This window comes from Nicotiana sylvestris, chromosome 6, assembly GCF_000393655.2.
Source record: "Nicotiana sylvestris chromosome 6, ASM39365v2, whole genome shotgun sequence".
NCBI lineage: Eukaryota > Viridiplantae > Streptophyta > Magnoliopsida > Solanales > Solanaceae > Nicotiana > Nicotiana sylvestris.
In genome coordinates, this window is record NC_091062.1 from 178583389 (window position 1) to 178608535 (window position 25147).

The 25147-nt window shown below is 39.3% G+C and overlaps 1 protein-coding gene across 1 annotated transcript; it reads left to right on the forward strand.

The window, feature by feature from the left end:
- Positions 1-15553: 15553 nt before the first annotated feature.
- Positions 15554-16389, forward strand: LOC138871743 (secreted RxLR effector protein 161-like). The gene is made up of 2 exons (XM_070149641.1): positions 15554-15716; positions 15806-16389. The coding sequence occupies exons 1-2, from the start codon at positions 15554-15556 to the stop codon at positions 16387-16389; spliced, it is 747 nt and encodes a 248-aa protein (XP_070005742.1).
- Positions 16390-25147: the final 8758 nt, after the last annotated feature.

Here is a 25147-nt window from a genome sequence, read left to right on the forward strand (position 1 = left end):
AAAGCAAGACAGCAAGAATAAGTTTGAAGATAGATAAGATCTTGTGATCCGTAGTCTAGTCTAGTATCTTGTTTTCTTTTTAGCACGGTGTAACAAGGAGACCGGTAGAGCAGTAGTAACAACATACAACAGCAGTAACATCAAACATTACAGTCACATGGTATTCCCAACTACCAAAACTTCCCGAACTACATTAACCTGATTCTCTTTTAGCCAGGGATATGTAGGAGACCTTTGAAGCAAAAGTTCGGTTAAATCTTTTTTCAAAAAATGCTTCACACGGAGTACTCCAACAGGGCAAAAATAACTCGTATCCGCTCACTTTATCTTTGCGCAAAAGCTCTTTGTGCTTTCGGACAAAGAGGGGCAGCTGTGAGCACGTGATTTTTACTTCATGGAAATTACTCCAAAAGAAATCAAAAAAATAAAACAAATCCATCTGTGTACAATTTTTAGAATTTACGTGACATTTTAGTAATTATTTGGTCCGTAAATGCTTGCCGTTGTTGTGATTAATATAAATTTATATATATATATATATATATAAATACATGTTGCATGCGCATTCAAGATTTAATTGTGCATTTTGGAGTCAATTAAACCATGTTTTATTTTAAAAGAAAGAAAATCACAAAAATATGCATTTTTGTTGTGTTTTGTCATTTATGGGTGTCGTGGTGTAATTTTATTTTTAATTAAATATTTGACCTTGTGTGTTAATTGTTGTTAAGGTTTAACATTGTTGTAGGCTAATTTTGGTTTTACAAAATTATTTTAGAATTTGTTGATTGTTAATTAAATTAGAAAAAGAAAAGAGTTGAAAATAGTAAAGAATACCCGGATTTGAGCCAAAAATTGAGCTGAAAATTAGGCCCAAATAGCACCAAAAATCGGCCCAAGTCAGTCAGCCCAGAAGACCCGTCTCCCACGCCATCAAACGACGTAGTCTGATACCAGAACTACGTCGCTTCAATGACAGTCGATCCCAGCCGTCCATCTAGCCCTCATCCAACAGATGCAATCAGTACCCATATCCAAAAGCCAAACCCGACCCAGAGATTGACCCACCGTCTCGTTAAGTGAACTAATCCGAACCATTGATCCTGATTGATCAAACGACTAGGATTCGACTTTTGGCCCGGTATATAAATGATCCCAACGAACCCCGCCCCCTATCCAAACACCCCCCCTGGTTTCATCGTCTCTCTCAGAGACGATCCCAAACACCCCCAACAACACCACCAGTCACCATAGCTACACCACTGAACCTACAAACCACCCTGAACACGAATCCCTGGTCACTTAACTTCAAATCATCTCTAGGGTTCTCGAATCTTCGATCAAAGATTCGAGCCAAAATCCTAAATCACCTAATGAGTCCCAAATTCACACAAGCCACTCCCCTGACATCCCTTATACCCTAATCAACGTTGGTTTCGTTCGAATCTAGGTAGAACACTTCGAACCCCAAATCTGAGCTCAAGAACCCTAAAAATCAAATCCATGGGGGTCCGTCCAAATCAAAAACAGATTGGGGTCTAATAGACCTTAATCGAGGTGTTCTCAGTCGGGAACACTTCGATTAAAGTCCATTCGACCTCAAAGAAGTCCAGTCCGGTTCAGGCCTGGGTCGTTTTTGATGCTTAAGCTTCTGAGGTAATTTTCTTTTCTTTCCTTCTATTCAGTGTCAAGTGTATGTTATGAGATATCTATTCGCTTCGACTAATGTCGTCGAATAGTTTAGTTTCGTAAGCTCCCTGCTAAATGTCCCGAATATTGAAATAATTTGGTGGCCTGTTTAGTCTATGTTGTTTGTCGATTGTTTGTTACATGTAATAGTTTGTATAGTCGATTTGAGTAACGTCGTCGAATAATTAAGTTTCATAAGTTCCATGTTCTGTCCGAAAACACATGAATCACCTGTGTGTTCTATTTTAGCCTGCTTTTGTTGTCGACTGATTAGTATACGTTGTAACTCGCAAAGTCGACTCGATACATATTGTCGTTTGTTTTTTTTTACAGTCTTGAAAGGCAACAACTTGATTCACACCATCTGATTAGCACCCCTGTTGGATTAAATTCGAGCCATTGGTTAAGCCTAAACTGAGAATTAAACATAGCTGTAATACCCTGAGTATTCAACCAGAAATCAGTCTTAAGGTGCAAGCTTATATAGGTTGTGATTTTAACTTCTGAGTTTAGGGTTAGACAGTAATAACAGTGGATTAAAAGGGTAAGTTTGGTAAGTCTAAAAGGGTTTCAACAGGCCCTAGCTCAAGTCTGCCCAGTTGTTAATAATTAACCTTAGTTTAGTTGTTAATGGGGAACCAAACAGTGGAGCATGGGGGCTGACTAATAATACTTTAATCACCCATACCTCTTGAATAAAATAAAAGGACAAGCATGGGGAACAATATAACTGGCATCGAGAAAAGACATTTAGGCATGAGGAATTAAGGGGTATGGGCAGAAAAGACTGAAGGGATCCGGGCAGCTTGACTGGTTGGGATTGGTTTATAAATAGGCTGCTTTAGAACAACTAAGGGGGCTGGAAGATTATTAAGTGTTCAGAGAAAAAAAAGAGCAAAAACGAAGCTGGTTTTTTCCAACTTTGAGAGATCAGTTTAGTTTTGAGAGCATAGGCTGGTTTTTCTAATCCTAAGAGACCAGAGAGAGATTGAAAGAAGAAAAATTTGCTTTACTTTTACTGTTGAAATCAGTATTCACCTCTGTTACTGTTGCATTGAGAGTTGTGGAAATTTGCTGAAAGTCTGTTGGTCCATCTTCTGTTGCAAACTCAAGTTTTGGTCATATTGTGGTGATTTATATTGTTGTTGGGGTATTTGGGTTGTATTCTGGGATTTTCTGGTGCATTTGGTGTTGCTGCGTGGCATTTTCTGAAGCTATTATTGGGTTTTAATCTACTGTTGGGCTATTTTTGGCTGCTGCTGTGTTGCTGAATTTGCTGTTGTGCCATTGCAACTGCTGCTGACTTCTTTCTCTACTCTGTTTCTGTTCTTCTATCAGGTACACGCCTTTACCATGGCTGTTGTAAGCCGGAAAAATGTGAAGCATGAATGCTTGTGAAAAATTGAAGTTGAAATGAAAACCAGAAAAACAATCTGTTTTGTTTTTGTCGTTACTGTTTTGTTTAGTTACTTAAGGCATTACTGAATCTGTAATTTGTGAAAATATAGTTTCGTCATTCTAGTTGTTTGTAAGGGACTGTAGAAACTGCTATGCGTTAGATAGTGTGTTGGAATAACGTAGTTTAGCTCGTATTCAAACAGAACTTGATCATGTAATGGATGTTTGGGTATAACTTCCGATAATTTGCAAAATGGCACTTGTGGTTTGATCCCTGAAATAGGTAGTAAGTTGTTAACTAATCTCAGATTATAGCATGATTGTTTGAGTTCTTGGTCAACTAGATCGTAGCATTAATCTTACCCTCAATTGTTACTCAAAAAAGGTACTGTAACGCTTTAAGGAAAAAGAAGCATAGTTGTAAGTCTGAGATTGCTAGTTAAGGTAGCAAGCAAGGATAGGCACGCGTGAGTTGGTGAGCTAACAATTTCTGGTGGCTCGAATCATGCCAGGATTCCGGCACGTTTTACTCTGTAACGACATTTCGGAACTAATCAAATCTGCAAAAGTTATTAAAGGGCCCGGACTTTTCAAGCATGTGAACTAATTAGGACTTTGTCTTCTTTCATGTTTAGAGAAAAATTTAATAGAAAACCTTAGCCACTTTTAGGATTGCCTTTTAATAATAAGAATGAGATGAGCCTCGCAAAAAAAAAAAAAAATCAAATTGCGGGGCCCTCAATAAATATTTGTTTTAAAATTACTTAGACTCCGGGATGGACCGTTTAGCAAAATTTCACGGACCTACCCAAAACAATGGTGCGTTAGTCGCTTTAGGCGCGTATTTAATAATGTTATCTTCTTAAACTCGGGTGCGCATTTCATGCGACCCAAATCCAAATCCCAAAACATTGAATAAAACTGTGTTCCGGATTGCGGGTGCATTTCATGTGACGCAATCCAAAGACATGTTTTTAGACGATGTTCACATTCTTTTTTAAAATATAATAATAAAGGCGGTAAAGAGTTAAAACTTGCACAAGAGCGCATAATTGTATAAAATCAGATAAACAAGCCGAACATGACAGTTGAGCGACCGTGCTAGAACCACGGAATTCTGGAATGCCTAACACCTTCTTCCGGGTTAACAGAATTCCTTATCCGGATTTCTGGTTCGCAGACTGTAATATGGAGTCATTCTTTTCCTCGATTCGGGATTAAATTGGTGACTTGGGACACCTTAAACCTCTCAAGTGGCGACTCTGAAATAAATAAACGAATCCCGTTTCGATTGTCCTTTAATTGGAAAAAAATCCTTCACCCCTCGCGGGGGCGGATACAAGAGGTGTGACACTACGCTCTGTGCTCTTTTGCACAGATCTAGGTTTTGGACATCAGCAGTAGCGCGGGATCCAGCCTTCAGTCCAGTGAGACACTGAGGTAGCCTTGCAGGCGTTCGCAGGCCTGACGTCTCCTCTATCTTTTATTTACGTCTGTTATCTCATGTATTCTAGATAAACAGTTTATATTTTCTTTCAAACAATTGTATTTATCACTCTTAGAAGTTCGTGAGTAATGTGACACCAGTTCTTGGGTAAAGGCATATGTTGATTCTCGCATTATTGTTCAGTTTCTTTAAACTTAAGTCTTCCGCTTATTTATTTAATCTCGTTGCTTTCATGCTATCGCTGATAATTGTTAAAAGAAGTAATTGTTAATGAAGTAAGCAGTTAAGGATTGGCTTTCCTAGCTCTCATTATTAGGCGCCATCACGACTCCCGAGGGTGGGAAATCCGGGTCGTGACAAGTTGGTATCAGAGCTCTAGGTTACATAGGTCTCACAACTCACGGACAAGCTCAGTAGGGTCTGAGGGATCGGTATGGAGATGTTTGTATTTTTCCCCCAGAGGCTACCGAGTTAGGAAAACTTCACTTTTGTTCTTTCTTGTCGTGCAGATTTGTTCCTCAAATGCTAATTGAACTTCTACTCTGTTCTTCGCAGATGGCGAGAACATGCGCTTCCTCATCTACTACTCAGTAGCCCGAGCCCCCTACAACATTTCCCACTAGGGGTAGAGGATGAGGCCGTGCTAGAGGCCGAGGTAGAGGCAGAGCGCAGCCCCGAGCAGTGGCACCAATGGCGGAGCCTTAGGTTGATTTTGAGGAGGAGGTTCCAGTCCCAATAGTTCTGGTGGTCCCAGCTCAGCTCCTAAAGGGGTTTATCGCTACCCCAGTTCTTCAGGACGCTCTGGTTCGATTGGTGGGCCTTATGGAGAGTGTCACCCTAGCAGGTTTGCTTCCTGTAGCACCAGCCACTTCTCAGGCTGGAGGAGGGGCTCAGACTCTTGCTACACGCACTCCGGAGCAGGTAGCTCCCTAGATTCAGGTTCCAGCGGTTCAGCCAACGGTGGTAGTTTAGCCGGGTGTAGTGGCTTAGACCGACAATGGAGCGGCTATGTCCGCCGATGCTTTGTGGAGACTGGACAGATTCACCAAGCTCTTCACTACTACTTTCAGCGGAGCTCCTTCTGAGGATCCCCAGGATTTCTTATACAGCTGCCACGAGGTTCTCAGGAACATGGGCATTGTTGAGACCAATGGGGTCGATTTTACTGCATTTCGCTTATATGGATCCGCCAAGACTTGGTGGAGGGATTATTGCTTAGCGAGACTAGCCGGATCACCATCTTTGACATGAGAGCAGTTTTCAGTGTTGTTTCTGGAGAAGTTTCTCCCCGTGACGCAGAGAGAAGCCTATCGAAGGCAGTTTGAGCGCTTTCAGCAGGGTTCCATGACAGTCACTCAGTATGAGACCAGGTTCATCGATCTAGCTCGCCATGCTCTTGTCATACTTCCCACCGAGAGAGAGAGAGGGTGAGGAGGTTTATTGATGGTCTTATTCAGTCGATTCGTCTTCAGATGTCCAAGGAGGCCGGGAGTGAGATTACATTTGAGGAGGCAGACAATATGGCCCGTAGAGTTGAGATGGTTCTGTCACAGGGAGGTGGTCATGGGTCGGATAAGCGGCCCCGTCATTCAGGTAGATTCAGTGGTACCTCGTTTGGAGGTAGAGATTCATATGGTAGAGGCCATCCTCCTAGGCCCTTTCAGTCAGCTCTTCAGGTCTCCCATGGTACTTCAGGTGGTCGTGATTCTCAGACGCACTATTCTGATTAGCAGCCTTACAGTGCACCATCAACACCTATCAGTGCACTGCCGCTTCAGAGTTTCCAGGATTATCAGCCCCAGCAACCGAGGGCTTATTTTACTTGTGGCGACACGAGGCACATTGCTAGGTATTGCCCTCGAGCTTCGAGCAGTTCTCCGCATCAGGGTTCTCGTGCTATGTACAGGCACCAGATGTCCCACAGCCTGCCCAACCAGCTAGAGGCGAGGGTAGAGGTGTTAAAGGTAGAGGTAGAGGTCCTAGAAGTGGAGCTCAAGCCGCCAGAGGTGGAGGCCAACCAGCAGCAGGCCGTCCCAGAGAGGCAGTTCAGGGTGGTGGGCCCAGCCCCGATGTTATGCACTTCCAGCCAGGCCCGAGGCTGAGTCTTCAGATGCAGTCATTACAGGTACTATACTGGTTTGTGATAGAGATGCTTCAGTGTTATTTGATCCAGGGTCTACGTATTCGTACGTGTCATCTTATTATGCCCCGTACCTTGTCATGCCTAGTGATTCATTGAGTATTCCTATTTATGTGTCTACACCGGTGGGTGATTCTATTGTGGTCGACCGAGTTCATCGTTCTTGTATTGTAGTGTTTGGGGGTCTTGAGACCCGTGTTGATTTGTTGCTTTTAGACATGGTCGACTTCGATGTTATATTGGGAATGGATTGGTTATCCCCGTACCATGCTATCTTGGATTGCAATGCCAAGACCGTGACCTTAGCCTTACCGGGTTTTCCCCGTTTAGAGTGGAGAGGGACTCCTAGTCATTCTACCCGAAGTGGTATTTCATATGTGAAGGCTCGACGTATGGTCGAGAAGGGGTGTTTGGAATATTTGGCTTATGTTCATGACTCCAGTGCTGAGGTTCCCTATATTGATTCTGTGCCCGTGGTTCATGAGTTTCCTGAGGTTTTCCCTTTAGACCTGCCGGGGATGCCACCTGACCGGTACATTGATTTTTGCATTGATCTGGCTCCGGGCACTCAGCCTATTTCTATTCCACCATATCGTATGGCCATGCCGGAGTTGAAAGAGTTAAAGGAACAGTTGCAAGATTTGCTTGAGAAGGGTTTCATTAGACCCAGCGTTTCGCCTTGGGGTGCACCGGTTTTGTTTGTAAAGAAAAAGGATGGTTCGATGAGAATGTGAATTGATTACCGGCAATTGAACAAGGTTACGATCAAGAATAAGTATCCACTATCGAGGATTGATGATTTGTTCGATCAGCTTCAGGGTGCCAAGGTATTTTCAAAGATTTGCTTGAGATCTGGCTACCACCAATTGAGAATTAGGGCATCCAATGTCCCTAAAGCAGCTTTCCGCACTTGGTATGGGCATTATGAGTTCTTGGTTATGTCATTCGGGTTGACCAATGCCCTAGCAACATTTATGGAGTTGATGAACCGAGTGTTGAAGCCTTATTTAGACACATTCGTGATAGTTTTTATTGATGATATTCTGATATATTCCCGCATCCAGGAGGAGCACGAGCAGCACCTCAGAGTGGTTCTTCAGACTCTGAAGGATAGTCAGTTATACGCTAAGTTCTCGAAGCGTCAGTTCTGGTTGAGTTTAGTGACATTCCTGGGTCATGTTGCATCAGCAGAAGGTATTCAGGTTGATCCAAAGAAGATTGAGGCAGTCAAGAACTGGCCTAGACCAGCATCAGCTACAGAGATTCGGAGTTTCTTGGGATTGGCAGGCTACTATCGTCGGTTCGTAGAGGGGTTCTCATCTATTGCAGCCTCGATGACCAGGTTGACCCAGAAGGGTGCTCAGTTCAGATGGTCAGACGAGTGTGAGGCAAGCTTTTAGAAGCTCAAGACAGCTTTGACTACGGCACCGGTATTGGTTTTGCCCACAGGTTCAGGGCCTTACACAGTCTATTGTGATGCTTCCCGTATTAAGGTTGGTGCAGTGTTGATGCAGGATGGCAAGGTCATTGCCTATGCTTCAAGGCAATTGAAGATTCACGAGAAGAACTATCCGATTCATGATTTAGAGTTGGCAGCCATTGTTCACGCATTGAAGATTTGGAGGCATTACCTGTATGGTGTGGCATGTGAGGTGTTCACGGATCACAAGAGTCTTCAGTATTTGTTCAAGCAAAAGTAGTTGAATTTGAGGCAGAGGAGGTTGTTAGAGTTGTTGAAAAATTATGACATCACTATCTTATATCATCCGAGGAAGGCCAATGTGGTGGCCGATGCTTTGAGTAGAAAGTCAGCCAGTATGGCCAGTCTTGCTTATAATCCAGTTGGTGAGAGGCCTCTTGCTTTGGATGTTCAGGCTTTGGCCAATCGATTTGTAAGGTTGGATATTTCTGAGCCTAGTCAAGTATTAGCTTGCACGGTCGCTCGTTCTTCGTTATTGGAGCATATCCGTGATTGGTAGTTTGATGATCCCCATTTGTGTGTCCTTAGAGAGATGGTGCAGTGTGGGGATGCCAAGCAGGTTACCTTAGGTGATGATGGAGTTCTGAGATTGCAGGGTGGAGTTTATGTGCCTAATGTGGATGGGCTTCGAGAATTGATTCTAGAGGAGGCCCATAGTTCCTGGTACTCTATCCATCTGGGCGCCGCGAAGATGTATCAGGATTTGCGGCAGCATTATTGGTGGCGTAGAATGAAGAAGGATATCATTGCCTATGTGGCTCGGTGTTTGAATTGTCAGCAGGTTAAGTATGAGCATCATAGGCCTGGTGGATTATTTTAGAGGATTGAGTTTCCCGAGTGGAAGTGGGAGAGAATTACTATGGACTTCGGTACTGGACTTCCGTTGACCCGGAAGAAGTTCGATGCAGTTTGGGTCATTGTTGATAGGCTGACCAAGTCAGCGCATTTCATTCCTGTGGCAGTCTCCTATTCGTCCGAGAGGTTAGCTGAGATCTATATCCGGGAGATTGTTCGTCTTCATGGTGTGCCGATATCTATCATTTCGGACCGAGGTACGCAATTCACCTCGCGTTTCTGGAGAGCAGTTCAGCGAGGGTTAGGCACCCAGGTTGAGTTGAGTACAACATTTCATCCTCAGATGGATGGACAGTCCGAGCGGACTATTCAGATATTGGAGGATATGCTCCGAGCTTGTGTTATAGACTTTGGAGGTTCGTGGGATCAGTTTTTGCCTTTAGCAGAGTTTGCCTACAACAACAGCTACCAGTCGAGTATCCAGATGGCTCCTTATGAGGCTTTATATGGTAGGCAGTGTCGATCTCTGGTTGGATGGTTTGAGCCGGGAGAGGCTCGGTTGTTGGATACAGATTTGGTTCAGGAGGCCTTGGACAAGGTCAGGATCATTCAGGATAGGCTTCGTACAGCTCAGTCCAGGCAAAAGAGCTATGCAGATCGTAAGGTTCGAGATGTGGCTTTTATGGTTGGTGAGCGGGTATTGCTCCGAGTGTCGCCTATGAAGGGCATTATGAGATTCGGGAAGAAGGGCAAGCTTAGCCCTAGGTTCATTGGTCCATTTGAGATCCTTGATCGAGTGGGAGAGTTGGCTTATAGACTTGCATTGCCGCCTAGCTTATCAGCCGTGCATCCAGTGTTTCATGTGTCCATGCTTCGGAAATATCACGGTGATCCATCCCACGTGTTAGATTTCAGCACTGTCCAATTGGACAAGGATTTTTCATATGAGGAAAAGCCGGTGGCTATTCTAGACCGACAGGTTTGCCAGCTGAGGTCGAAGAGTTTTCCTTCGGTTCATGGTGGAGAGGTCAGCCTCCTGAGGTATCGACCTGGGAGTCCGAGTCCGATATGCAGGACCGTTATCCTCATTTTTTCCTGACTCAGGTACTTCCTTCTTCTGTCCGTTTGAGGACGAACGATTGTTTTAGAGGTGGAGAATGTGATGACCCAAAGGGGTCAACACCTGTTTCTAATTGAAATCTGTCTCCGAGGCCCTGAAAACCTCATTTAGAGTCGCCTCGATTTGTGTGCGCAATCCGGGCGCGTAGCCGGAAAACTTAAATGTGAAATCTTGTGAAAAATCGCAAAGTTTTGACCTCGAAATGAATAAGTTTGACTCCGGTCAATATTTTGGGTAAACAGACTCGGGCCTGTGATTTGACGATCCCGGAGGGTCCATAGGAAAATATGGGACATGGGCGCATGCCCGGAATCGAATTCCGAGGTCCCATGCCTGAGTTATGAATTTTTAAGTGAAATTGTTTACTGAAAATGTTTAAAGAAAATTGAAAAGAAATCTGATTAGAAAGCAATGGTATCGGGCCCGTATTTTGGTTCCGATGCTTGTTACGAGTCTTATATATGTTTTGAATCACTCCTGTAAAGTTTGGTAAAAAACGGACGTTGTTTGACGTGATCCAAACCCAAATTGGGAAAATTGATGTTTAAAAGGAAATCTGAGAAATTTCATGGATCTTGAGGCTCAATTCGATGTTCATGATGTTATATTGGTGATGTGATCACACGAATATGTTCGTAGGGTGTTTTTGAGGTAGTGTGCATGCTTGGTTTAGAGTTTCGAGGGCTCGGGTGAGTTTCTAGTAGGTTTCGGGATGCCTTAGGCTTTAAAAGATCAGATGTTGCAGGTTCAGGAATTTTGACAGGTCTCTGAACCCTTTTGTGCGGCCCGCGAGGAAACACGTGCGGCCGCGATCGCCTTTGCGCGGTCCGCGGTGGGTGCTGTGCGGCCACGGTCGGCCTTGCACGGTCCGCACAGGGCATAGACCGCAGGCCTTCAGGAAGCCTGTGCGACCGCGATCCTTCTTGCGCGGTCCGCGATGGGAACTTCAGAGGGGTATAAATACGCGTGAATTTCAGTTATCTTACACTTTTCAAAACCCCAAAACATAAGAGGCGATTTTCCAAACAACCTTTCTTCTCCGAAACGATTGGTAAATGATTTCTAACTTATTTGTTTTCACTTCTTAACACCTTTTAACATGATTTCAACTTCAAATCAAAGATTTTCATGAGGAAATTGGGTGATGTGGGTAGAACCTAGGTTTTTCTAAAATTAAGGATTTGGACCTCAATTTGAGGTCCGATTTCAAAACAAACAATATATTTAAATTTGTGGGGGCATGGATAATCGGATTTTGGTCCGAACCTCGGGTTTCGACCACGTGGGCCCGGGGGTGATTTTTGACTTTTGGGTAAAAATTTGGAAAACTCATTTTCATGCATTGGGGTTGACTCATTTAGCATTTATTGATGTAATTAAGCAACTTGTGACTAGATTCGAGCGGATTGGTGGTGGAATCAAGAGGTAAAACTATAATTGAGACTTGAGTGGTGTTCAAGGCATCGAGGTAAGTGTTTGGTTTAATCCTAGCTTGAGGGTTTAAGAGTTGAGTTATATTTGCTACTTGCTTCTTGTTGAGTACGCCGTATAGGCATGGTGACGAGTGTCTATACGTTGGTATCAAGCATGACCGTGGATCTTAACTTGAAAGTTGTTGTGTTTTTGAATGACACCTTGTATACTTTGATTAATGATCCTCTATGATTAAGTATTTCCATTAATTGAACTGAGTACTAGAAAACTGAGATTGGTTATAGCTGATTCTCCCTTGCCGGGATGACTATTTTGATATCCTTGTTCCCTTGCCGAAAAGTTATTATATTACTTATGTTCCCTTGCCAGGATTTTCTTGTGATTGTGAGATATTATGAAATGGGAACGGGTGGTACGCCTACTACAAGATATTATGAAATGGGAGCGGGTGGTACGCCTACCACAAGATTGATGAAATGGGAGTGGGTGGTACGTCTACCATAAGATATAATGAAATGAGAGCGGGTGATACGCCTACCACAAGATAGAATGAAATGGGAGCGGGTGGTACGCCTACCACGAGATATGAGAAATGGGATCGGGTTGCACGCCTGCAACAAGAGGAAATTGAAAGTGAAAGTTGCCTTTATTTTTCTTCATTTGTGATAGAAGTTATAGTGCTAGCTTCCTTATTATTTCCTGTTATTTCTTTTAACTGCTATCCCCGAAGCATGTTCCCCTTCCCCAGCTTTAACTGCTTATTACTTGTTTACTTTTCTGCCATATATTATATAACTGTACAGGTTCATCTGGAGTCTGGTCCTAGCCTCGTCACTACCTTGCCGGGGTTAGGCCGGACACTTACCAGCACATGGGGTCGGTTGTGCTGATACTACGATCTGTGATCTTTTGCACATATCCAGGTTTTGGACATCAGCAGTAGCGCGGGAGCCAGCCTTCAGTCCAGTGAGACACTGAGGTAGCCTTGCAGGCGTTCGTAGGCCCGACGTCTCCTCTATCTTTTATTTCCGTCTGTTATCTCATATATTCGAGACAAACAATTTATATTTTCTTTCAGACGGTTGTATTTAGCACTCTTAGAAGTTCGTGAGTAATGTGACACCAGTTCTTGGGTAGAGGCATATGTTGATTCTCGCATTATTGTTCAGTTTCTTTAAACTTAAGTCTTCCGCTTATTTATTTAATTCTGTTGCTTTCATGCTATCGCTGATAATTGTTAAAAGATGTAATTGTTAATGAAGTAAGCAGTTAAGGATTGACTTGCCTAGCTCTCATTAGTAAGCGCCATCACGACTCCCGAGGGTGAGAAATCTGGGTCGTGATAATTTTTTTATAAGAACTATACTTATTGCATCTTAATTGATAGGTTCTTTGTGGTTTGCTTATTTGATATTTGGATACAATGAATAGAGTTGGTAAAAATACTGAAACTATAATGACAGTGAATCCTTGGGATAGTGAATGTGAATTATAATGTTGGGTATTAATATTGCAGACAACATCATCCATCAACGAGCATAACATTTTAATAGTGAATGTGTATATGAGTAAGTAAAGAAGACTTGGATTTTCAGAAGCTATTTGCCTACTAGCTTCTTGATAAAAAGGACCTTCAAGCTACTTAATCTGTGTTATTTCCTAATCACAGTTGTTTGTTATACAAGTGGATGCCTTGTTTTATGATATTTTAAAGGATTGCTTGGATTTTATTTTTTGAAACTGAGTATCTTTTTTTTCTTGTCAGTGAATGAATGAATGAGGATATAAACAATAACTACATGTAATTTCTCGTCCAATTTACGGTAGGTTTGATTCTAATGTGAGAAAGCTTATATAGTTTACCTTACATTTTGATAGTTAGTAGTTATGTATATATAAACAAAGTTTATGCTGTCACATAGATTAGTTTGTGGATGTAAACTTTGTGTTGATATATTAGGAATCAGTGAACTTTCACTTATGTTAAAGCTGTAATGATAAAGTTGAGTTGTAATTTAGAAATTACTACTAATATATTTGCTCCATATTTTTTTTTTGCATTTTAATATCTATATATTAATATATATGTTAAATAGTATTTTGAATTGACTTTTTTTTTTTTAATAAATAGGTGCAGATTCACCTGGAATCAAAGAAGGTTGTGGACAAGCTAGAATAAGGGTATTGAAAAATAAAGAACTCTTTTGGAGAAAAGATGATATTAGAGATTCTAGTTGGTAAATGGAGGCCAATCAAGGCAATTCCATCAGCAGATCTGTCAAATGAGTGGGGAATAACTGCTCAAAATTTTCGTTCGCTTCCAAACAAGTGGAAAGAGCTCACAAGAAAGGAAAAAGATGCAACACCGATTAGATTACATTGTATTTTTTTGAGACAATCATATTTTTATTGTAGGACATTAGTTTGTCATAAATGTGACAAAAAAATAGACTTTGTCCTAGAATTTCCTTATCAATAATATATAATATTTTCTTTGACAATGAATTATCTTTGTATTTTTGACTATTGTAATTGTCACTAATCATGATGATTTATAGTAACGTTTTTGTTTTGTCAGTAAAATTAATATTTTTAGTGACGAAATGATAATTTAACTACGTATTGTAAACCTTATTTATAAGAGGAGAGTTTTCACTAATTTATACAATTAGGGGCAAAGTATATTTTTGTATATAAAAGGCATTCTTTAGTGACGATATTGCAACGGTTCAACTACGAAATACATATAATCTTATAGACAATTTATGTCGTCACTAATTAGACTAAATAGTTAGTGACAAAGTAGTTTTGTCGGCATTAATGACTTTTTCAGTGACGAAAATGCACTATCAACTACGAGTTTTTTATACTTTTTTTGACGAACAAGTTCGTCATAAATTCTATTAATTTAGGGACAAAAAATAATTTCGTAGTTAATAGAACTTTTTTTTAGTGATTGAAGCACAAAGTTGTCTTTGTTTACTATTGGTGACGGTGTTTTAAGGATGAAAGATTGATAAAATAATTTTTGTCACCAAAGACCTTTTGTGACAAAATATGAATTTTAGGTGACAAAATAATTCATCACTAATAATCAAATTTGTGGTAGTGTTCATCTCTAGAGATGTCATTTTCTTAGAACACATCTTTCCATTCTTCAAAGCTTCTGATCAGCCTTCTCACATTCTTTCTTCTCCTCTTTCTACTTATTTTGATACTGACTGTTCTGTTCCTCCTCCTACTTCCTCTTCTACTCCACCTCATTCTTCCTCATTTGTTGATCCTCCATCTCTTGTTTTACATCCTGCTCCTAGTCCCACTTCAACTCCCATTACTTCACCTCTTGTTTCCCATGCTTCTTCCCCTCCTGTTCCTTCACCTATTGATCATTATGTTCCTCTTTCTTATTCTCCATTACCTACTTTGAGAAGATCCTCTAGACCACATAATCCACCTAGTTACCTCAATAGCTATGTTTGTCGGTCCTCATCCTCCAACTCCATTTTAGTCCCCTCCATTGGTCAGTTACATATCCCAGAGCCAAATTCATATTCCCAGGTAGCCACTATTCTTGAGTGGCAAGATGCTACGAGGAAGGAATTTGAGGCTTTGGAAGCCAATGCCACTTGAAAAATTGTGGAGCTGCCACATGGCAAGAAGCCTATTGGGTGCAAATGGGTTTATAAAGTGAAATATAAGGCTGATGGTAGTATAGAAAAGTACAAGGCTAGGTTGGTGGTCAAGGGTGGCACCCAAGTGGAAGGGGTTGACTTTCATGAAACATTCTCTCCTATTGTGAAAATGTTCACTATTAAGACCTTAATTGCTGTGGCTATCAATCAATAATGGTCTTTGTTCCAGCTTGATGTCAATAATGCCTTCTTGCATGGTGATCTTGATGAAGTGGTTTTTATGAAGCTTCCTCCTGGACTATCTGTTCCTGCTTCCACTTCTTTGGTCTGCAAGCTCCAGAAATCCCTTTATGGTTTGAAGCAAGCTTCCAGACAATGGTATGCTAAGCTGTCTTAAGCTCCCTCTTTTAGAGGCTACATGCATTCTCTCAATGATTATTCTGTCTTCACTAAGCGATCTGGGGCTTCTTTGGTTATATTGGCTGTTTATGTAGATGACATTATCCTAATTGGTACTGATTTGTCTGAAATTTTTGCCCTGAAGAGTTTTCTTCATGATCAGTTCAAGATCAAGGATTTAGGTCTCCTTAACTATTTTCTTGGTATTAAAGTTCTCTATGTTCTTTTGGGGTTTTGCTGCATCAAAGGAAATTTATTCATGACCTTTTAGATGAGTTTCACTCTCTTGAATGTACCCTTATCACATGTCTCCTTGAATTGAATGTGAAGTTGAAGGCCAAGAAAGGTGAACTTTTGCCTAAACCTGAAGAGTATAGAAGTCTCTTAGGCAAGCTGATTTTTTTGACCCATATAAGACCTGACCTCAGTTTTGCAGTCCAACATTTGAGTCAATTTATGCAGCAGCCTTGCATACCACACATGAAGGCTGCTCTTCATCTTCTCAGATATCTTAAGGGTTCAGCTGATTCTGGGATCTTTTACAACAATGATCCTGCTATGTCCTTACAGGTGTTCTGTGATAATGATTGGGCCTCCTACCCTGACAGTAGGAGATCAGTCACTGGGTTCTGCATCTTCCTTGGAGGCAGTTTGGTGGGTTGGAAATCCAAGAAGCAACACGTGGTTTCTCTTTCCTCAGCAGAGGCCGAGTACAGAGCTATGAGTAAGGCAGTGACTGAAGTTACTTGGCTATCCAGGTTGTTGTCTGATTTTGGTGTACTTCTTTCCTCTTATGTGCCTGTATTTTGTGATAGCCAAGTTGCTCTTCATTGCAAAAAATCCTGTCTTTCATGAGAGGACGAAGCACATAGAACAAGATTGTCATTTTGTGCGTGCCAAACTTGGAGATGGGCTGATCTCTCTGGTTCACACTCATAGTGCCTCTCAAGCTGCTGATCTACTTACCAAGGTTCTACCTGGTCCTGCTCATCACTTACACAGTCGCAAGTTGGGGGTTTTGTCACCCTCCAACTTGAGGGGGGTTGTTAGGGTTGGCAAATTAGATGCTGGTTAATATTTTGGACCTTGTAGATTTTTCATTCTTTGTATTTATAGTTTGGCCCAAATGTACAGATTAGGAGTTAGAAGCCCATTCATTTGTATTTTCTTCATCTTTCCGGGTCACTATAAAAGTGAAGTCCATGTATGTAATAGGATAATTATTCATTTTCAGATATAGAGAATAATTGTTGCTCTCGAAGCTTCTGCTCTCAGTAAACATGGCGTAAGGCCTGGTTCTCAATTTTTCTTATTTCTTCTGCTTTCTTCTCATGTTAGTCGACATCGCGCATTCCAATATCCCGAATACTTAGAAGGGACACAATCTGTACAAAGCCAACTATCACTCCAATCACTATCAGTAGAACAACGGGTTAAACAAGTTATTAAGTGCAAGTTTATTGAAATCAAATTTCTTTTGACCACTGCAATCTCCTGGGGTACTTCTCGTAACGCCATCACTTGTAACCAAGTGAAATTAACTGCACATAGTAAACATAACAAATATTAGAATTATACACATGCATACAAGTATTTAATTTTTAAAAAACGAGAGAAAAATATATAGTAATACTATGAACCATTAGTTGTAACAAAGAGCGCAATTAAGAAAAAAGTGAGGCTGAGTGGTGGACGTCCTCCTGCTGCCATGTTCACACAAATTAAACTTGGTTTAGAGATAATCGAAGAGTAGAATATTTAAGAGTGTGTTAATGGTGCTTTTCACTCTTAATGAAATACCTGAATTTATAGACCTGTATTATTAAGGTACTCATCCTTAAATTATTTAAATTATCAATAAGTAAATACACTAATTATTATTTTTTAAAAATTGAAAGAAGAAAGAGCAGCACCAAAGTCGGCGAAAGCTCCTGCAACGGCGTAGCATTTGGCATGTTCGCACTTTCTTTCTGCTTTTATCACATGCCACTAATGTTTTTTTTTTTTCTCCCTCCCTATCACGTTTTATATTTGATGATGTGAAAAATTATTTATAAAATCCCCCCATTAAGAAAGTATTGATAAATAATGTTCCATGATAAATATTGATTTTGAGAAAAGGTAGTAAGTGATAGAGCAAAAAATGGTTAGAAGATTGGTTTATATATACTTAATTTAACGCTGAAAACGTTATTAAAATTTTTTCTGAGATACTTGACGACCTCCAATTATGCAAGTGTTACCAATCAAGTTTACTTCCTCTATTTTAATTTATGTGGCGGTGTCTAGCATCACATGAGTTTTTCATTAATCAGAATTTTTATATGCCTTTTAAATATTTTAAATTGTTAGTTATTATGACTTAAAGTAGTTTTTATGTAGTTTTCAAATACGTAAATTTTATTTCGAAAAACTTCAAGATTTTACGTCCAAATTCACGGTTAAAAGTAAGAAGCTTCACACTCAAAACCCGAATTGTGATACATAAATTGGCCGCGAAGGGAGTATTAAATTATTTTTTACTTTTCACAAAGAATAAATTGGTAAATTATTGCGATTTCTCTTTATGTTTTTCTCTCCTCATTTTTACTTCTCCAACTAATAAAAACCAAGTACACAAACTATATTTTTTCACCTTTCTCCTTACCCTTCTATTCTCCCCTTGTTTTTCTTTTCGGAAAAGGGCTATATATGCTAGTAAACTATGCGAAATAGGACAGATATGCTCGTCGTTGATAGTTTGGCACATATATGCCTAATCCGTCCAATACTTGATCATTTTTGCCTTAGTTTAACGGAACCACTATTTTGTCTTTTTTAAATAATTAATAACCAGATCCAACTAAAATCTGCTGACCCAATCCGTTAAGACCCGAGCCACCCTTATTTCAAAGATATTTTTTGATATATTATTTTTGTTTGATTGAAAAATTGTGTGATAATCATATTTATTTATTTGAGTAATTTGAATATTGATTTTTTTGTTATACATTATTTCGGGAAGTAATCCTACTAAAATATTGGAATTAGTTTGTGCTTTCTTCAATCATTTTACCATCTATTTTTATTTTTCACCAATTCGTTTTTATTAATTAGTTAATTTTATAAATAAAAATACACCGTTTAAAGCTGTTGACGTTAAACCAGAGAGTAAGAACTTACAGATATGTCATGCTTTCGAGCTTCTGAAAGGCAGGTGGAATCGTTCCATTCAATTTGTTTTCGTGAACGTTGCTGCAATCAAACCAGTGGATGAATAAATTCTCCTACATGATTGGCTAGTCATAATTGAGACGCAATAGACATGAAATAAACACTTACAGTTTGTTCTGATTGATACAGGATTGGCTGTGTATTTTTATTTATGAATTAATTAACTAATAAAAATGGATTGGAGAAAAATATTAATAAATTGTGAGAAAAATAAAAATAGATGGTAAAATGATTGAAGAAAGCCCACAAAATTCGAATATTATATTATTAAAATAATAAATAAATATCAATTACTACTTTTAGTAGGATTACTTCCCGAAATGATGTATAACAAAAAAAAGTCGATTATCAAATTATTCAAATAAAAAAATATGATTATCACACAATTTCTCAATCAACAAAAATAATATATCAAAAAATATCTTTGAAATAAGGGTGGGTCGGGTCTTAACGGATCGGGTCAACATATTTTAGTTGGATCCGGTTATTAATTATTTAAGAAAGACAAAATAGTGGTTCTGTTAAACTAAGGGCATGAATGACCAAGTATTGGACGGATTAGGCATATATATGCCAAACTATTAACGACAGACATATCTGTCCTAATTCGCATAGTTCACGGGTACATATGGCCCTTTTCAGTTTTCTTTTCCCTTCCTTCACCAAACAATAAAGCTCCATATATTCTTAATCTCTTTTTGATCCTTTTTAACATCGATAAAAGCAATAATAAATGCGTCGGGATCTATTAAAAGAACATTCACAAAAATACTGATTGAAGTATATCACATTACGAAGAAATTCCCCATTAACAAACACGTGACCTTGCTGTCCTAATTATAAGCAAGTAATATTAGTAAAAACTTATCCGTACACATGTTTATAATAATCGAATAAATACGTCATATGTTTTTATATACACTGTTATTATTGAACTCTGATGGTAAGCAACCTCTACTTTCACCAAGAGGTTGTGAGTTCGAGTCACCCCAAGAGCAAAGTGCGGAATTCTTGGAGGGAAAGATGTCGAGAGTTTATTTGGAAACAACCTCTCTGCCCATGGTAGAGGTAAGGTCTGCGTACACACTACCCTCCCTAGATCCCACTAGTAGAATTATACTGGATGATTATTATTGTTGTTTTGTTATTGTTGTTGTTGTTATTATTAAACTATATTAATTAATACACATTCTCATTTTAATTTATAATTTAACCACATGATAAATTATTATGATTCGTATCGGATGCGAGTAAGTATAGCAGATGGTTGTCACATGCTGACTACTATACAAATCTCTCCTTCTCATTTTTATAATTTATTCCCTTGATTTTCGTACATGTAACCATCAAATATGACATTTGGCAGAGATCCATGATCAATGGAGTATAAAGATATACAGTGGATACCGTAGGCATATAAATTTTATTAAAATTATAAAATAATTTGAATTATATTTTAAACTCAAGATATATTGGTTCAAATAAATATTATGGGATAATATAATTGAATTAATTATATAAGTCCAATATATATGGATTAAATAAATAAGTCTTAATCCGTTAGGCTAGCCCATTTAATTGGGCTAAAGTGATGAGTCCATTTCATTAAGCCCAAAATATCATTTTCCTAGAGGCCCAATTTGGTACCACGTGTCACATGACGTGGCACGCCAAGTCAAACGAAAGATCCAATCAGATCGTGCTACGTGTCAAAAAGACAAGGCCCAAGCCAAATTAAAAAGGCCAATGAAACCGCACCACGTGTGCAAGTGACGTTATCTGGTCAATCAAATGCGGCATTGTCATACTTCAATTTGATTGGCCGGACAAAGTTTTTTTTATTATAACTCTTCCCTTCCACAACTATAAATAGGAGTCTTCATAACCCAAAAAAGACACCAGAAGTAATAACAAGAAGCAAGAGAGAGCTCGTGGATCAAACGTTGCTGATTTCTCTAAAAGCTACAAGCATTCAAGTGTTTTAAGGATTCAAAGATCAAGACGAAGATTCAAGAACAAGCTGCAAGCCCTTGGATTAAAAATATGTCAAGATCAAGATCAGACCTCAAGCACTTGGATTAAAGTAAAATAAAATTCAAGATTAAGCTCAAAGACTCTTTTATTTAATGTTGGAAAGAAAAATCAGAGGATTCATAAAGATTGTACACTCATATTGTTTGAAATAAAATACTATAATTATTTTAATATTTTTCGGTCTTGATTTTATTTCCTCGACGCAATTTATTGTTACAAATTCTGGCACGGTCAGTGGACAATCTCTACCTCTCATCTCAACTTTTCAATCACCAAAGCTTAAAGAAAATCGAAATGGCTTTAAAGAAAATCAACTCCAGATCAACATCCACTAAGACTGCTAATTTCAAGTTTTATACTGATGTAGAAAACATTCTCGATATTTCCTTTGAAAGCTTTGGGCTAGTTATAAAAAGCAAAGCAAACTCTTTAGGACAACAAACACTCCAAGTGTCATCCGCATCAACCCCTATTTTCAGATCTTCATCCTCAAAAGGATCAAGATCCTCTACAAGCGCGACCCAAAAAGGGAACGATGTTGCCGAAAGGATCAAAGAGGTTCTTGCTCAACTTAGTTTATCAAAGTCCAAGAAACCTTTCGTGCAAGCCGATGATGATGACTTGTGTGTTGGATCTCCTCTACTCTCCATTAATGCGATCTTTAAGCTCTATCCCAACAATGATCTATATTATTCTTCATCCTGTACGGCGATCATGCAAGCAACAGTTATTGAAGCTTCTACTGTAGAAGAACAACTTACAAATTTGACGAAAATAATTGAAAGCTTATCAAAGCGCGTTCAAGATCAAGATGCTAAACTTTCCAAGTTAACAACTACATTGGATAACATAGTAGAGGGAGAATTCACACAAACACCTTTAAATATTCAAGGATCAAAAGAGAAAGAAGACTCCTTCAAAGAGCAAACAACAAAAACGAAGGAGATCTAAGTCTCCGCTGAAGGTCTGATTCCCGTTGAGAAATTAAAGGACTTCATAAAAAAGGCTATCAAAGATAATCTTGAGTCATTGTCCAAAATATCTCTCACATATTCAAAGTCGTATACACAAAGAATTGATAACTTGAAGATGCATGTTGGTTATCAATCTCCTAAGTTGCAACAATTCAACGGAAGGGGAAATCCGAAACAACATGTAGCACACTTTGTTGAAACTTGCAACAATGCTGGAACATACGGTGATTATCTTGTCAAACAATTTGTTCGATCTCTCAAAGGTAATGCATTCGACTGGTATACAGATCTCGAATCTTGTGCAATGGATAGTTGGGAGCAGTTAGAGCATGAGTTTCTCAATCGTTTCTATAGCACAAGACGCATAATAAGCATGATCGAACTTACAAATGCTCATCAATGGAAGGATGAGCCAGTTATTGACTTCATCAACCACCGGAGGAGCTTAAGCCTCAACTGCAAAGATCGCCTTAGCGAAACTTCTGGCATCGAAATGTGCATTGAAGGCATGCATCGGGGTCTTTGCTACATAAGGCATAAAGCCTAAAATATTTGAAGAACTAGTAAATCATGCTCATGATATGGAACTAAGTATGACCCCAAGTGGAGACCAAGAGCTACCTATCTTTGAGCCTTACGATGAAGAAGAAGAATAAGAAGGCGAGGATGGAGCAAAGAGCCATAGGTGCGATCAGGCTGGGAATCACCATTGAAGATATGCAATCAAGTGTATGGCTGCATGTGATCGATGCAAAGACTTCATACAACGTCTTGCTTGGAAGGCCTTGGATACATGAGAATAAAGTGATTCCATCTACCTACCATCATTGTTTGAAATACTATGAGAGTGAAATCGAGAAGAAGATAGTTGCCAATGATGAGCCATTCACCGGCTGAGTCACACTTCACCGATGTAAAGTTCTACTTGAAGAACTACATTGTGAATGAGCTAAAAGCCAATGTTGTCATGAATGACAAGAATGACGAGTTCACGACTAAGAGAACTGAGGTGGTTGTTGGCAACCAAAGCTGTTGCTGAGGAGGTACACCCCAACCCAAATAAGTCTCATAAAGGAAACATTGTATTTCACGGCAAGAAAGTAACTTCTGCACTCCAATATTTCCCTAGAAAGAAAAAAGATATAGGTGAATCATCTAATCTCCAAACAAATATGCTAAAGGGATTAACTCTTCCGATCAAAAGGATTGAGGCGATAAAGTTGTCCTCGAAGTTACTTAGAAAGTTTGTGTCTCAGAATTCACCACAAGATATAACACTTCCTACGAAGCGTATGGATGAAGGTTTTGATCCTAATGCTTACAAGTTATTTGCAAAGGCTGGATATAATCCCAATGAGCCATCAATGTTAGGTAAGCTCCCATCAGAAGCTGCTATGAGGCAACCACATGAAGATTTGGGATATAAACAACCCTTACCAGTGCGCATCTCCATAAGCAGGGCAATCAATAATCATATCATTGTAGAATATGAATCTACCGCTTCTAACATGCCTTCTGTATTTGATCGACTTGGAAACTCAACTGCGAGGACTTGCGTATTTAAGAGATTTGGGCCATTAAAGAAGGGGAACAAGTTCCAGAGAAATTACCAAAGCATAAGAACACTCGCTTCGCCCAGAATCTAGAAGATCTCTAAGAATTTCCAAAGTTTGGTTCCTTCAGAATGAGGCGACAAATAAAACTTGTGGTTTCATGTAAAGAAATACTGAAGGTAAAGCCATATATTATGTTCTACAATAAGGAACGTGATGAAGATGAAGAAAGTGTGGGTTCTTCGTATCATGTTACTACAAAAGGGGAGAATGCTGCTTTATCTCTAATGGAGGATGATGGGAAATTGGAGGATGTTTCACCGTGTTATCACATATCCTTCAGTGATGGGGATCCTCAAGAAGATGAAGATGCGAAAGATACTCCACCTAAACTTGAAGAAAGGGTGAAGACAACAGTTGATGAAGAGTCGAGGCCCACTTATCTAAGTGCTTTACTAGCAGTTGATAGAGAAAGAACTTATATGGAGTTACTCAAGGAGTTTAAGGATGTCTTTGCTTGGAGTTACAAAGAGATGTCTGGCTTGGACCCTAAAGTAGCAGTCCATCACCTTGCAGTCAAGAATGACACTGTCCTGTTAGGCAAGCTCAAAGGCGCTTTAGGCCGGAATTGGTTCCCTTGATTGAAAGTGAAGTTAACAAATTCATTGAAGCTATCTTTATTAGTGAAGTTAAATATCCAACATGGGTCTTAAGTATTGTCCTTGTAAGGAAGAAGAATGGCCAGATTCGGGTGTGCATTGACTTAAGGGATCTCAACAGTGTGTGTCCCAAAGATGAACTCCCGCTTCCTATTCCAGAGCTCAACATGGGTCTCAAGTATTGTCCTTGATCTATTGGTGTACTTTGACCCTCTTTTGCATTATCCATGTATCAAATGACATGGCACACCAAGTCAAACAAAAGATCCAATAGGATCATGCCACATGTCAAAATGACAAAGCATGCCAAACCAAATTAAAAAGGCCAATAAAACTGCGACACGTGTGCAAGTGACATGTTCTGGCCAATCAAATGCGGCCTTGTCACATTTCAATTTGATTGGTCGGAACAAAGTTTATTCTTTTCATAACTCTTCCCTCCCACAACTATAAATAGGGGTCTTCATAACCCAGAATAGACACCAGAAGTTATAACAAGAAGCAAGACAGAGTTCGTGGATCAAACACTGTAGATTTCTTTAAAAGCTACAATCATTCAAGTTTTCTAAGGATTAAAAGATCAAGACGAAGATTCAAGAACAAGCTGCAAGCCCTTGGATTAAAAATACGTCAAGATCAAGATCAGACCTCAAGCACTTGGATTAAAGTAAAATAAAATTCAAGATTAAGCTCGAAGGCTCTTTTATTTACTGTTGGAAAGAAGAATCAGAGGATTCATAGAGATTGTACACTCATATCGTTTGAAACAAAATACTACGATTGTTGCAATATTTTTTGGTCTTGATTTTATTTCCTCGATGCAATTTATTGTCTATAGATACTTTGTAGGAAAATCAATTTCAGTTAAGTTCTTGCATTTCTCCACTGCTCTAGGTGCTTTCTAAATTTGAATAACTTACGCTGATGAAAAGCTCGGCAATATGAAGTCACATTTATCTCAACCAGTTAGTGAATAACTTTGTATTCAACGTCTATTTTCTGCAGCTTGCTTAATTAAGTAATTATCTAGGCAAAATTATATTTTCGAAACCTATTTATTAGGGATCATGCGTTATCTGTCCTGCTTTTTTTTTTTTTTTTTTTTTTAAAAGTTGTGTATAGTGGAACTTCATCCCAACGGTTTTGTTTTTTAGACTGAAAAAAATAAAAGGAATCTTCT